Raw genomic sequence first — 14893 nt, forward strand, 5'->3', positions numbered from 1 at the left:
AGTTGTGAAAAGGAAGGACAGTGAGGCTGTGAACAAGACAATCGTTTTTTCTTTTTCTTTCTTTCTTTCTTTTTTTTTTTTTCTTTTTTTAAAGTGAGGCTTCTCTTACTAAAGTTAGCCTATTGCCCTTAGAAGGTAGGAAACCAAACTGACTAACAAAATAAAGCCCTTCATTATCCTTTAAACTTGGAGTCATTGGCAATTTTTGCCTACCTGCTTTTAAATGACAGGTAAAGTTATTTCATAGAAACTGAAGATCTAATCCACTTAGATCGTGGTGATGGTTATACAACTCTGGAAATATACTAAAATTCATTGAACTGTACACTTAAAATGGGTGAACTTTATGGTATGTAAATTACATCTCAGTAAAGCTGTTTTTAAAAAATCAGCTCATTTCTTGATGATAGATTAACTAGCCATGATGGCAGATAGTCTGATCCATGCTTTACTTATATCATCTTTAGTCCTCAGAACAACTCTGCAGGGATAGTATGGTTGTTTCAAGAATCAGCTACCTTGTTGGTAATACAGCTTGTCTAGAAAACCCATTTTCTTCCTGATATGTTTTTGTGCTTAAAATGCTTTAAATACAAGAGTTCCAATAAAAGGGGAGAGGTTGGTGCTATAGGGAAGAATGTAGTAGATCCTTACTGACTAAACATAACCTAGATAAAATTGGCTGAGTTACAGATTATTATGGGGAAAATGCATTAATATTTTAGAGTTACTTTGACTAGATAGCAGAGTATGTAAGGAACCAGCTTTGGACAGCAGCTTTAAAAGTATTTGTAATTAGCAAAACAACTAGATGTAAATTGGTGTTTCTAAGGCAATTTTTCCCCTTTACCTTGAGGTTTGGTTTATAGTGTTTATTCTCTTAGCCAAGCTTCTTGCCATCAGCATAGCAAGTATAAACCTTAGTTTGTTAGCAAAGATCATTTGTACAGAATTGTTGGGCTGCAGTTAGTGAGAGATAGAGGAATTGCTGCTAAAGGAGATGAGAGGGGAGAGCCTGGTGAATCTGAAGACAGACACAGCCCCTGTATCCTGTTACTCTGGGCTTAGGGTCAGCTTGGGGCATCAGTTTTTAAGCCCAGTCTGTAGAGAATAAGTATTATCTTTTGTAACCAACTCAGGGTATTGTTGCAAAAATTAATAAATTTGAAAAAAGATGAATACAGAATATCACAGATTCTTGTAGCTATTATATAGTACATGATGTTTTGGGGTCTGTATACTTCCTCATTTTTCACCAATATATGGTAAATTTTTGTTCTTTTATCTCTCATTATATACCCCCTCAGTACCTCTATCTATGTTTGAATGCCAGCCCTGGATTTTACTAGTTGAGTAACCCTGAATCAGACTAAATCTCAGAGTTTCTTTACCTATAACATGGCAAAAATAATACTTAACCACATTAAGTGTTAGGGGAATTAAAAGGTAATAGATGTGTGTTAGCCTGATGCCTGATACTAAGCCTTCAGTAAATGTTAGTATTGTTATTATTTTTCAGTACTTTTATATGAAAGGTATCTTTCATCTTCCTGTTTTTAAGTAGTAATATTGTTTGAATCAGACCTGTGGTAGAATTATAGACCTATCCATGATTATAGATAAATTATTCTTCAAATATGTATGTTTCACATTCAAATATGGATATGTATAAAGAAAAGCTAGATTTCTAGGCCAGTCCACAGAAGCCAATTTATGAATGAAAACCTAATGTTTACCTGAAACATAGTCCTGATAATACCGGATCCAAAAGCCATTTGCCATTTTTCCCAAGGGAAAATGCTCTTTGAAATTTAGCTCCATCTTCTCTGTTACATGGAGGAGTGTAACTCTGAAGGGGTAACTCCCAAATATCTTGAGAAGCAGGAGTTGAGGAATTCAGCGGAGGCATGAAGATGCCAAGAAAGCTGTAACTTCTTAACTTAGTCTGTGCATTGGAGACAGTCCCTGCCTAGGTGGGCAGGGCCAGCAGGGGTCCCAGTCAGTGTCAGTCTCACTTCAGATGTCTGAGTTGGGAAATAAGTGCCAGCTACCTCATGTTCTCCCATGTTTTTTTTGCTTTTAAGTTCATTGTATCTTAGTTTGAGGCCTGACCACACATGAAAATATCAGCAGTGATTGATTACTTGCAATCGTTCTCCTATCTCCCCCGACACTTTTAGATTACAGGTCTGTGTAATTTTAATCCTGGGCTCAGAAGTGAGTGGAAAGGTACTTTCCTGGCTTCATCATCTCCCTTATCTTTTCAAACATTCTTATATCAGAGGAGGCAGTTAGTCAGGTAGGGAGGCAATGGAGCACTGTTGGACCACCTTTTTGTAAGCATATATGTTCTTGCTAGTTGGCTACCAATAAAAAAATATTTTTGATAACCATACAGAGTACTTAAGAAGTGTATTGTTATTAATGGCAGTAGATTTTAATCACTGATAGAAATCACTTTGGTTATTTATTCTAACACACATTCCATGTGCTACTGCCAGGAACTTGTTCGCATGTTTAATGTGTAATCACAGTGTGTTAGAACTGTTTAAACATTTTCTGTAGGAGACAGATTAGGGATTTCTCAAACTAAGAATGTTTCTCAATGTGATTAACAAGGTGCACATAAGGTAGTATCTGGGAACCTCTCAGATGACCTTTTTTTCTTTGAAGCAGGATTTGGTAAGACTGTCATAGACACTGTAATGAGAAATATTATTAGACATTTATTTTAAAATGGTTTTAACCTGGTTTGCCAGGAGCTATAGTATATATTCCCGGGGAGCATAATTTTTTATTATTTTGTTTAAAACTGCCTGACTGAACATGGTTGGAAGTTGTATCTGGCCCTAAAAGGATGCGAATATGACCTAGATTCTTTTTGGATAAGAGAATTTCTCGTCTTTGCAGATGTTTTTCTTTGGAAACAGATGGCCAGATTTATCTATCTTTAATTTTCTGATGGTTCTTTACTTTTCCCCAGGTATATCGCCTCTGTGTCACAACCTCTTTGCCCTGTATGATGAGAACACCAAGCTCTGGTATGCTCCAAATCGCACCATCACCGTCGACGACAAGATGTCACTCCGGCTCCACTACCGGATGAGGTATGGGTTCCTGCTGGGCTGCCTCATGCAGGGACGGGCGACGGTTAGCCTGGAGCCCTGAGTCATTTACCAAGAAGTATTGTAGTCATTTTTTTTTTAACATCTTTATTGGAGTATAATTGCTTTACAATGGTGTGTTAGTTTCTGCTTTACAACAAGGTGAATCAGTTATACGTATGTTCCCATATCTCTTCCCTCCCGCATCTCCCTCCCTCTTACGCTCGCTATCCCACTGCTCTAGGTGGTCACAAACCACCTAGCTGATCTCCCTGTGCCATGTGGCTGCTTCCCACTAGTTATCCACCCTACGTTTGGTAGTGTATATATGTCCATGCCACTCTCTCAGTTCGTCACAGCTTACCCTTCCCCCTCCCCATATCCCCAAGTCCATGCTCTAGTAGGTCTGTTTTTTTCCCATCCTACCCCTAGGCTCTTCATGACATTTTTTTTTCTTAGATTCCATATATATGTGTTAGCATACGGTATTTGTTTCTCTCCTTCTGACTTACTTCACTCTGCGTGACAGACTCCAGGTCTATCCACCTCACTACAAATAACTCAATTTTGTTTCTTTTTATAGCTGAGTAATATTCCATTGTATATATGTGCCACATCTTCTTTATCCATTAATCTGTTGATGGACACTTAGGTTGCTTCCATGTCCTGGCTATAGTAAATAGAGCTGCAGTGAACATTTTGGTACATGAGTCTTTTTGAATTATAGTTTTCTCAGGGTATATGCCCAGTAGTGGGATTGCTGGGTCGTATGGTAGTTCTATTTGTAGTTTTTTAAGGAACCTTCATACTGTTCTCCATAGTGGCTGTATCAAGTTACATTCCCACCAACAGTGCAAGAGTGTTCCCTTTTCTCCACACCCTCTCCAGCATTTATTGTCTCTAGGTTTTTTGATGATGGCCATTCTGACCGGTGAGAGATGATATATCATTGTAGTTTTCATTTGCATTTCTCTAATGATTCATGATGTTGAGCATTCTTTCATGTTTGTTGGCAATCTGTATATCTTCTTTGGAGAAATGTCTATTTAGGTCTTCTGCCCATTTTTGGATTGGGTTGTTTGTTTTTTTGTTATTGAGCTGCATGAGTTGCTTATAAATTTTGGAGATTAATCCTTTGTCAATTGCCTCATTTGCAACCATTTTCTCCCATTCTGAGGGTTGTCTTTTGGTCTTGTTTATGGTTTCCTTTGCTGTGCAAAAGCTTTTAAGTTTCATTGGGTCCCATTTGTTTATTTTTGTTTTTATTTCCATTTCTCTAGGAGGTGGGTCAAAAAGGATCTTGCTGTGATTTCTGTCATAGAGTGTTCTGCCTATGTTTTCCTCTAAGAGTTTGATAGTTTCTGGCCTTACATGTAGGTCTTTAACCCATTTTGAGTTTATTTTTGTATATGGTGTTAGAGAGCGTTCTAATTTCATACTTTTACATGTAGCTGTCCAGTTTTCCCAGAACCACTTATTGAAGAGGCTGTCTTTTCTCCACTGTATATTCTTGCCTCCTTTATCGAAGATAAGGTGACCATATGTGTGTGGGTTTATCTCTGGGCTTTCAATCCTGTTCCATTTATCTATATTTCTGTTTTTGTGCCAGTACCATACTGTCCTGATTACTGTAGCTTTGTAGTATAGTCTTAAGTCAGGGAGCCTGATTCCTCCAGCTCCATTTTTTGATCTCAAGATTGCTTTGGCTATTTGGGGTCTTTTGTGTTTCCATACAAATTGTGAAATTTTTTGTTCCAGTTCTGTAAAGAATGCCAGTGGTAGTTTGATAGGGGCTGCATTGAATCTGTAGATTGCTTTGAGTATTACAGTCATTTTCAAAATGTTGATTCTTCCAATCCAACAACATGGTATATCTCTCCATCTATTTGTATCATTGTTAATTTCTTTCATCAGTGTCCTATAATTTTCTACATAAAGGTCTTTCGTCTCCTTAGGTAGGTTTATTCCTAGGTATTTTATTCTTTTTGTTGCAATGGTAAATGGGAGTGTTTTCTTAATTTCCCTCTCAGATTTTTCATCATTAGTGTATAAGAATGCCAGTGATTTCTGTGCATTAATTTTGTATCCTGCTACTTTACCAAATTCATTGATTAGCTCTAGTAGTTTTCTGGTAGAATCTTTAGGATTCTCTATGTAGAGTATCATGTCATCTGCAAACAGTGATGGCTTTACTTCATCTGTTCCGATTTGGATTCCTTTTATTTCTTTTTCTTCTCTGATTGCTGTGGCTACAACTTCCGAAACTATGTTGAGTAAGAGTGGTGAGAGTGGGCAACCTTGACTTGTTCCTGATCTTAGTGGAAATGGTTTCAGTTTTTCACCATTGAGTATGATGTTTGCTGTGGGTTTGTCATATATGGCCTTTATTATGTTGAGGACGGTTCCCTCTGTGCCTACTTTCTGCAGGGTTTTTATCATAAATGGGTGCTGAATTTTGTCAAAAGCTATCTCTGCATCTATTGAGATGATCATATGGTTTTTCTCCTTCAGTTTGTTGATACGGTGTATCACGTTGATTGATTTGCGTATATTGAAGAATCCTTGCATTCCTCGAGTAAACCCCACTTGATCATGGTGCATGATCATTTTAATGTGCTGTTAGAGTCTGTGTACTAGTATTTTGATGAGGATTTTTGCATCTGTGTTCATCAGTGATATTGGCCTGTAGTTTTCTTTCTTTGTGACGTCTTTGTCTGGTTTTGGTATCAGGGTGATGGTGGCCTCATAGAATGAATTTGGGAATGTTCCTCCCTCTGCTATCTTTTGTAAGAGTTTGAGAAGAATAGGTGTTAGCTCTTCTCTAAATATTTGATGTGAAGCCATCTGGTCCTGGGCTTTTGTTTCAATTTCAGTTCTTGTGATTGGTCTGTTCATATTTTCTATTTCTTCCTGGTTCATTCTCGGCAGGTTGTGCATTTCTAAGAATTTGTCCATTTCTTCCAGGTTGTCCATTTTAATGACATAGGGTTGCTTGTAGTAATCTCTCCTAAACTTTTGTATTTCTGCAGTGTCAGTTTTTACTTCTCCTTTTTCATTTCTAATTCTACTGATTTGAGTCTTCTCCCTGTTATTCTTGATAGTCTGGCTAATGGTTTATCAATTTTGTTTATCTTCTCAAAGAACCAGCTTTTAGTTTTATTGATCTTTGCTATCATTTCCTTCATTTCTTTTTCATTTATTTCTGATCTGGTCTTTATGATTTCTTTCCTTCTGCTAAATTTGGGGATTTTTTGTTCTTTCTCTAATTGCTTTAGATGCAAGGTTAGGTTGTTTATTCGATTTGTTTCCTGTTTCTTTTTTTTTTTTTTTTTTTTGGTGGTACTTGGGCCTCTCACTGTTGCAGCCTCTCCCATTGCGGAGCACAGGCTCTGGAAGTGCAGGCTCAGCGGCCGTGGCTCACGGGCCCAGCTGCTCTGCGGCACCTGGGATCTTCCCAGACCGGGGCACGAACCTGTGTCCCCTGCATAAGCAGGTGAATTCTCAACCACTGCACCACCAGGGAAGCCCTCCTGTTTCTTAAGGTAGGATTGTATTGCTATAAACTTCCCTCTTAGAACTGCTTTTGCTGCATCCCATAGGTTTTGGGTCGTCATGTTTCCATTGTCATTTGTTTCTAGGTATTTTTTGATTTCCTCTTTGATTTCTTCAGTGATCACTTCGTTATTAAGTAGTGTATTGTTTAGCCTCCATGTGTTTGTATTTTTTATAGATCTTTTCCTGTAATAGATATCTAGTGTCATAGCATTGTGGTCGGAAAAGATACTTGATACGATTTCAATTTTCGTAAATTTACCATGGCTAGATTTGTGACCCAAGATATCTATCCTGGAGAATGTTCCATGAGCACTTGAGAAAAATGTGTATTCTGTTGTTTTTGGATGGAATGTCCTATAAATATCAATTAAGTCCATCTTGTTTAATGTATCATTTAAAGCTTGTGTTTCCTTATTTATTTTCATTTTGGATGATCTGTCCATTGGTGAAAGTGGAGTGTTAAAGTCCCCTACTATGATTGTGTTACTGTCGCTTTCTCCTTTTATGGCTGTTAGTATTTGCCTTATATATTGAGGTGCTTCTATGTTGGGTGCATAAATATTTATAATTGTTATATCTTCTTCATGGATCAATCCCTTGATCATTATGTAGTGTCCTTCATTGTCTCTTGTAATAGTCTTTATTTTAAAGTCTGTTTTGTTTCATATGAGAATTGCTACTCTAGCTTTCTTCTGATTTCCATTTGCATGGAATATCTTTTTGCATCCCCTCACTTTCAGTCTGTGTGTGTCCCTAGGTCTGAAGTGGGTCTCTTGTAGACAGCATATATATGGGTCTTGTTTTTGTATCCATTCAGCCAGTCTGTCTTTTGGTGGGAGCATTTAATCTATTTACATTTAAGGTAATTATCGATATGTATGTTCCTATTCCCATTTTCTTAATTGTTTTGTGTTTGTTATTGTAGGTCTTTTCCTTCTCTTGTGTTTCTTGCCTAGAGAAGTTCCTTTAGCATTTGTTGTAAAGCTGGTTTGGTGGTGCTGAACTTTCTCAGCTTTTGCTTGTCTCTAAAGGTTTTAATTTCTCCATCAAATCTGAATGAGATCCTTGCTGGGTAGAGTAATCTTGGTTGTAGGTTTTTCTCTTTCATCACTTTAAATATGTCCTGCCACTCCCTTCTGGCTTGCAGAGTTTCTGCTGAAAGTTCAGCTGTTAATGTTATGGGGATTCCCTTGTGTATTATTTGTTGTTTTTCCCTTGCTGCTTTTAATATGTTTTCTTTGTATTTAATTTTTGACAGTTTGATTATTATGTGTCCTGGCGTGTTTATCCTTGGATTTATCCTGTATGGGACTCTCTGCACTTCCTGGACTTGATTGACTATTTCCTTTCCCATATTAGGGAAGTTTTCAACTATAATCTCTTCAAATATTTTCTCAGTCCCTTTCTTTTTTTCTTCTTCTTCTGGGACCCCTATAATTTGAATGTTGGTGCGTTTAATGTTGTCCCAGAGGTCTCTGAGACTGTCCTCAGTTCTTTTCATTCTTTTTTCTTTATTCTGCTCTGCAGTAGTTATTTCCACTATTTTGTCTTCCAGGTCATTTATCCGTTCTTCTGCCTCAGTTATTCTGCTATTGATCCCATCTAGAGTATTTTTAATATCATTAATTTGTTGTTCATCGTTGCTTGCTTCCTCTTTGTTCTTCTAGGTCCTTGTTGAATGTTGCATTTTGTCTATTTCCAAGATTTTGGATCATCTTTATGATCATTATTCTGAATTATTTTTCAGGTAGGCTGCCTATTTCCTCTTCATTTGTTAGGTCTGGTGGGTTTTTACCTTGCTCCTTCATCTTCTGTGTGTTTTTCTGTCTTCTCATTTTGCTTATCTTACTGTGTTTGGGGTCTCCTTTTTGCAGGTTGCAGATTCATAGTTCCCGTTGTTTTTGGTGTCTGTCCCCAGTGGCTAAGGTTGGTTCAGTGGGTTGAGTAGGTTTCCTGGTTGAGGGGACTAGTGCCTATGTTCTGGTGGATGAGGCTGGATCTTGTCTTTCTGGTGGGCAGTTACACGTCTGGTGGTGTGTTTTGGGGTGTCTGTAGCCTTATGATTTTAGTCAGCCTCTCTGCTAATGGATGGGGCTGTGGTCCTGTCTTGCTAGTTGTTGGGCATAGGTTGTCCAGCACTGCTGCTTGCTGGTCGTTGAGTGAAGCTGGGTCTTGGTGTTGAGATGGAGATCTCTGGGAGATTTTTGCCGTTTGATATTACGTGGAGCTGGGAGGTCTCTTGTGGACCAGTGTCCTGAAGTTGGTTCTCCCACCTCAGAGACACAGCCCTGACACCTGGCTGGAGCACCAAGAGACTTTAAGCCACACGGCTCAGAATAAAAGGGAGAAAAAATAGAAAGGAAAGAAAGAAAGGAAGGAAGGAAGAAACAAAGTTAGAAAGAAAGGAAGGAAGATAAAGTAGGATAAAATAAAGTTATTAAAATAAAAAATAATTATTAAGAAGAAAAATTTTTAAAGTAAAAAAAAAAAAACCAACCAAAAAAACGGGACGGTCAGAACCCTAGGACAAATGGTGAAAGCAAAGCTATACAGACAAAATCTCACACAGAAGCATACACATACACATACACACTCACAAAAAGAGAAAAAGGGGAAAAAAATAATATATCTTGCTCCAAAGTCCACCTCCTCAATTTGGGATGATTCATTGCCTATTCCAGTATTGCACCGATGCAGGGTACATCAGGTTGATTGTGGCGCTTTAATCTGCTGCTCCTGGGGCTGCTGGGAGAGATTGCCTTTCTCTTCTTTGTTCGCACAGCTCCTGGGGTTCAGCTTTGGATTTGGCCCCGCCTCTGTGTGTAGGTCGCTTGAGAGTGTCTGTTCTTCGCTCAGACAGGACGGGGTTAGAGGAGCAGCTGATTCGGGAGCTGTGGCTCACTCAGGCCCGGGGGGGAGGGAGGTGTACGGATGCGGGGCGAGCCTGCAGCGGCAGAGGCCGACATGACGTTGCACCAGCCTGCGGCGCGCCGTGCGTTCTCCCGGGGAAGTTGTCCCTGGATCCCGGGACCCTGGCAGTGGCGGACTGTACAGGCTCCCGGGAGGGGAGGTGTGGACAGTGACCTGTGCTCGCACACAGGCTTCTTGGTGGCTGCAGCAGGAGCCTTAGCGTCTCATGCCCGTCTCTGGGGTCCGCGCTGATAGCCACGTCTCTGTGCCCGTTTCTGGAGCTCCTTTAAGCGGCGCTCTTCCCCTCTCCTCACACACCAGGTAGCAAAGAGGGAAGAAAAAGTCTGGTGCCTCTTCGGCAGCTCCAGACTTCTCCCGGACTCCCTCCTGGCTAGCTGTGGTGCACTAAAACTCCTTCAGGTTGTGTTCACGCAAGCAGCCCGAGCCTCAGCTCCCAGCCCCCGCCCGTCCCGGCGGGCGAGCAGACAAGCTTCTTGGGCTGGTGAGTGCTGGTCCGCACCGATCCTCTGTGCGGGAATCTCTCCTCTTTGCCCTCCTCACCCTGTTACTGTCCTCTCCTCCGTGTCTCTGAAGCTTCCCCCTTTGCCACCCGCAGTCTCCGCCCGTGAAGGGGCTTCTGGTGTGTGGCAACCTTTCCTCCTTCACAGCTCCCTCCCACTGGTGCAGGTACCATCCCTATTCTTTGTCTCTGTTTGTTCTTTTTTCTTTTGCCCTACCCAGGTATGTGGGGAGTTTCTTGCCTTTTGGAAGGTCTGAGGTCTTTTGCCAGCGTTCAGTAGGTGTTCTGTAGGAGTTGTTCCACGTGTAGATGTATTTCTGGTGTATCTGTGGGGAGGAAGGTGATCTCCACATCTTACTCTTCAGTCTTCTCTCCTCTGTAGTCATTTTTATAATTTGTAAGTTTTGTGTTTGCTTTGTATGAGAAAGGACTTCTTCAGTATTTGGAAAACAATTCAAGGTGAGTTTGACCACCTTCCTCTGCCACATTTTAGAAAAGATCATTATGATGCAGAGGGTATTTTGAATAGAATTAATATCCTACATGAGAGTTCTTCATTCAGTGAATCATGGATATGAGTTTAATTTAGTGAGTTATGACCAGGATTTTTTTTAAAGAGAGAAATAGATGAGGATATATAATATCGGCATATATACATATCCTAAGAATATTGTTTTTTAGAACTTCAGTTTGAGATACGTAATCTGTCTGTATGTATTAAATAAATACATGATTAAATAAATGTCATGATTAAATAAAATATGTTTGTTACTAAAAGTTGCAGCTAGGAAGCTTGAGAAACACTTCCTGAAGTGGAAACCTAGAAATACTAGCTTGGTCTTGTTCTAAAGAGGTGAATGTTTCAATCCACTGCGTGAGGATTTTTGTCTAGTGGGGCTGTAATTTTTCTTCTGGTGGGTACTTACTTGCCTTTTCTCCCATATTGTAGACTTTGTTAAATGTCACGCAGTCTCCCAAGGTGGCACAGGCAGTCAGTACTTCACCGCTGTAGTCTCTTGAGTTTATAAGCTTGTTTGTTCTGTACCTAGAATTGAAAGTGTGTTGGTTAGATACTAGCTAAGCAAGTACCTAAAATTGAAAGTATGTTTGTTAGATACTAGCTAAGCATACTTTCACACGTGTATTTAGCAGAGGAGTTTATAAATTCACCCTGCCGGGTCATGCTGGAAAAGCCTTGGAGATCTCAGAGGCCCTCAGTATTTTAGCTGCTGTTTACTCTGTGGAGTCACTAGAGTTGTTACCATTCCACAGTGGCCTGGATGTTTTTCTCAGCGGAAGCTGAACCAGATCTACGTTCTTTGATAATCATCCTGGGGCTGACTTTCCTCTTCTCTCTGTACTCACCCACGGTCTCACCTTAAGAGGAGAGGTGTGTGTCATGTGAGATTTCACGCCCCAGATTTAGGGAAACGTTCACCCCACCCAGCTGAGCCTTCCGACTATATTTGGATTTGTTTTTCAGAGTATAATCTAGCTTTCTGTGGCCTGGGGGTTGGCTGTGTGACCCAGCATTGAAACATGTATTTGCAGCTTGAAGTCTAGGAAGTGGGGCATGTCATTGAGTTCTAGTTCTTTCCCTCTAGGATTTTCCACTTGGCTCGGAATCTAGAATGGTAGAATCTGGGACTTGGAAGACACCTGAGTTTGCCTGATTCAATTCTTACAATTTTTTAGGGGGAAACTGATGTCCAAAAAAGAGAAGTGAGTTACTCACAGTTACACACATAGTGAATTGTCTTGTTAGCATTAGAATCCTCTTTGAGGCCTTCATCTTTGCTGGTCATATGACTGCCTCATGATTAAAAGCTGTCTTTGCCAGCTCCCTGTTTATGTTAGCTGCCAGGAAGTGCATGGCTGCCTCATTTTTGACACCTTGACTTTGTACCTGACATTGGGCTTCAACAGGATATTGCTTTGTTACCACAAGCTCTTTGAACTTGGAAAAAAAGATCCCACCCAAAGCTAAAACATTTGCATTACAACAAACTACATAATTTTGAAACCTCATCATCTCACCACTAAAGAAGGTGTAATATGAAAATAAATGTTGGTGACCATTTCAGTGGAATCCCAGCTCTATGTTCTTGTACTTTAATTATAGTTTTCTACTTTTAGATAATTTTGATAGCTGTTGTTTTGTAATATATCTTAATATAAGACAAGCATATTCTTTATTCCTTTTTAAGAAAAAAACGTTTTCTTGCTTTTTCATCTAAATGAATTTTACTATCCATTAGTAAAGTTCTATAGAAACCTAAAGAGAATTAGTTGTATATAATAGCTGTACATAAACTTAGAATATGTAATCATCTATAATATAATTTTCTCAAAAACTTGCAAGGAAGGCATATCTCTTATTGGCAGGTTTGTCTATCCCGCCAATAAGGGGGATAATCTCTCCCTCCCTCCTTCCTTCGTTCTTGCAGTGTTCTTCCACATCATTCTGCAAAGGAATATCAGCAGCTATCATACTACATTTATTTAGATCATTCTTAATTTTTTTCCTTTAGCATGTTGTAATATCAGGAATTGGCCCAAGTTTAATAATTAATTTTGAAAGGAGCGCACAATTTCTGTCTTCAGTGTACTTACTAGTTTCGTCTTATTAACGATTAGGAAGATGTTGATTTTTTTTTTTTCCTTGAAGCATTCCCTGTTGTTACATTTATTTATTTTTTTTCTTGAAGTGTAGTGGATTTACAATATTAGTTTCATATGTACAACATAGTGATTCAGTATTTTTGTAGGTTATACTCTATTTAAAGTTATTACAATATAATGGTTATATTTCCCTGTGCTATACAATATATCCTTGTTGCTTATGGAAGATGTTGATTTTGGCAGTTAACTGATCTAAAGGTTTTTTCTTTTTATTGTCTTATTAAATAGAGAGCTGTCAGCCTTTGACTATAGGCAATTTCCAGAGATCCAGCCTTGTTTTAGGCTCCCTTCAGCCTTTATGTAGTGGAGAAGCTGCACATTGCCTTATCTTGTCTGAACATCTTACCAAAAGGCTTCCAAGGCAAGGCTAGTCTCACAGGGCTCAGACAGCAACCTCAGAAAATGTCCTCGTTCAACCCTGAGGGAGTATGCTGGGCCCTTGGCTCTTTATCATAGAGACTCAGCAGGGTGTGGGAGGTCCATGGCTCCTACTGGTTCAAGGAAAATCTGTCTACAGTGTTGCTCTTTCACACAACTTCCTCTGTCCTTGACATCCTTTCCCCCCTCATCCCAGGTAAGCTTCCATACCATACATAATTCTCATTCTCTCATTACCACCTTCCTCCACTCTCAAACAGAATTTACCTGTCCTGCGTGCCCCTCTGTCAGACCCCACTTTGAACCTTTGTATATGGAGTGCCTGGCACACGATTAGCACTCAGAAGCTCTTAGCTACTCTCTTAATCATCCCATTTAGACCCCGTCACCTGTCTCCTCCCAGGCAGACCCCCTGGAACTTATAGTAGATCACTAGATTATTGTATGAATGAAGAGAAGTCTCCATTTTGGATTTCCCTCAGCAGTCAGAGGAGTTGGCCATGGCCTTGTCCATCTTTTTCTGCCCCAGTGTCAGATTTCCTGTGTCTGCTCAGCTGGTAGGGCTGGTTCACCTCTTACTTTCTGCCTGCCCAGGGCAGCCGATCCTGGAGGAGTCCTCCCCGCCCTCCCCGCCTTGCTCTGTTCTGACCTTGAAGAGCAGGCTCCTCAGCCTGGGGGCAGCATGAATTCTTGCCTCTTTGTCAGCTGAGAGCCTCAGGCTTCTACTCTCATGTGGGAAGGGACAGTCCTGCAGCTGTTGTTTATGGTGCATGTGGACTCTGTGGAAACGTGGCTCTTTCTGTCTGAGAGAGAGATGCCAAAGGCCACAGTCAAATTATCAGTCATTTCCATGAGTTTTGTGGATGATGGGCTATATAGAATCACTTGAAATTTGTAAAATGTTGATTTTTACCTTTAAAGTAACTTCTTATCCATCCTTTCCATTTTAATTGCTACTTCTTGAGTTAGGTCATTCGTTTGCTGTTTCTGCATCCAACAAGCATGTATTAAGCACCTGTTATATGCCAGGCGCTGGGGATTTAGTGATGAACAAGGCACTGAGGCCTCTGCCCCCACAAACCTCATGGCATTGCCCAGACTGCTGCCTTAGGCACCTGCTTGTCTCTGGGCCTCTCTCATTTCAGTCCATCTTCTGTGGGGCTTTCTTCCAGTGGGATCCTGCCTCACATCAGTTTGGCTCAGTCTTTCCTCTGCCTTCTGTGTATGGTCCAGACTCCATAGCCTGGTATTTATTTATCCTAGTCCCAGTTCCCTTCCCCAACGCTTTACCCTTCCCTGCCACATCCCCTGGCAGTGGCAGCAACTTCTTCCTCCTTGGTACTCCTTTGGCACCTTATCTGAGACACCCATGTTCAAGAAAAACTTATCTATGAGGCACAATGCCTTGGGCTCATGATGTTATTAGCAGTCCACAGAAGTGTTTTAATATTATTAAAATCAGGAAAAAAAATAATCCAGCCTGGATTATATTTATCTTTATACCAACATAGTTGTAAAATATAACTTTAATATTTTTTTTAATGGAGGAAAGGAAAACTGTGTGGGGTCCATGAAAGTCACAGTGTAGCCCTATTTATGAGATGTGCCCCCTGGATTTAACTGATTGCCTATAGACAGGGAATTCACAGCAGGCAGGGACTGTGCCTGAGAACCCCTTGTGTTCCAGAGCCTGACCCAGGACCTGGCATGCCCTAGGCTCTGCAAATAGAGCTCACTGACAGAT

General features: G+C 40.3%; 1 protein-coding gene across 17 annotated transcripts in view; it reads left to right on the plus strand.

Annotated features, from left to right (window-relative positions):
• JAK1 (Janus kinase 1) overlaps positions 1-14893 on the plus strand; it is a 251537-nt gene that overhangs the window by 195017 nt on the left and 41627 nt on the right. For all 17 annotated transcript variants that reach the window (XM_067006579.1, XM_067006588.1, XM_067006570.1 and 14 more), the window contains one exon: positions 2984-3107. In XM_067006579.1, coding sequence (XP_066862680.1) covers positions 2984-3107 — 124 coding nt within the window. The remainder of the gene's footprint in view (positions 1-2983; positions 3108-14893) is intronic.

Source organism: Kogia breviceps, chromosome 1, assembly GCF_026419965.1.
Source record: "Kogia breviceps isolate mKogBre1 chromosome 1, mKogBre1 haplotype 1, whole genome shotgun sequence".
Taxonomy (NCBI): domain Eukaryota; kingdom Metazoa; phylum Chordata; class Mammalia; order Artiodactyla; family Physeteridae; genus Kogia; species Kogia breviceps.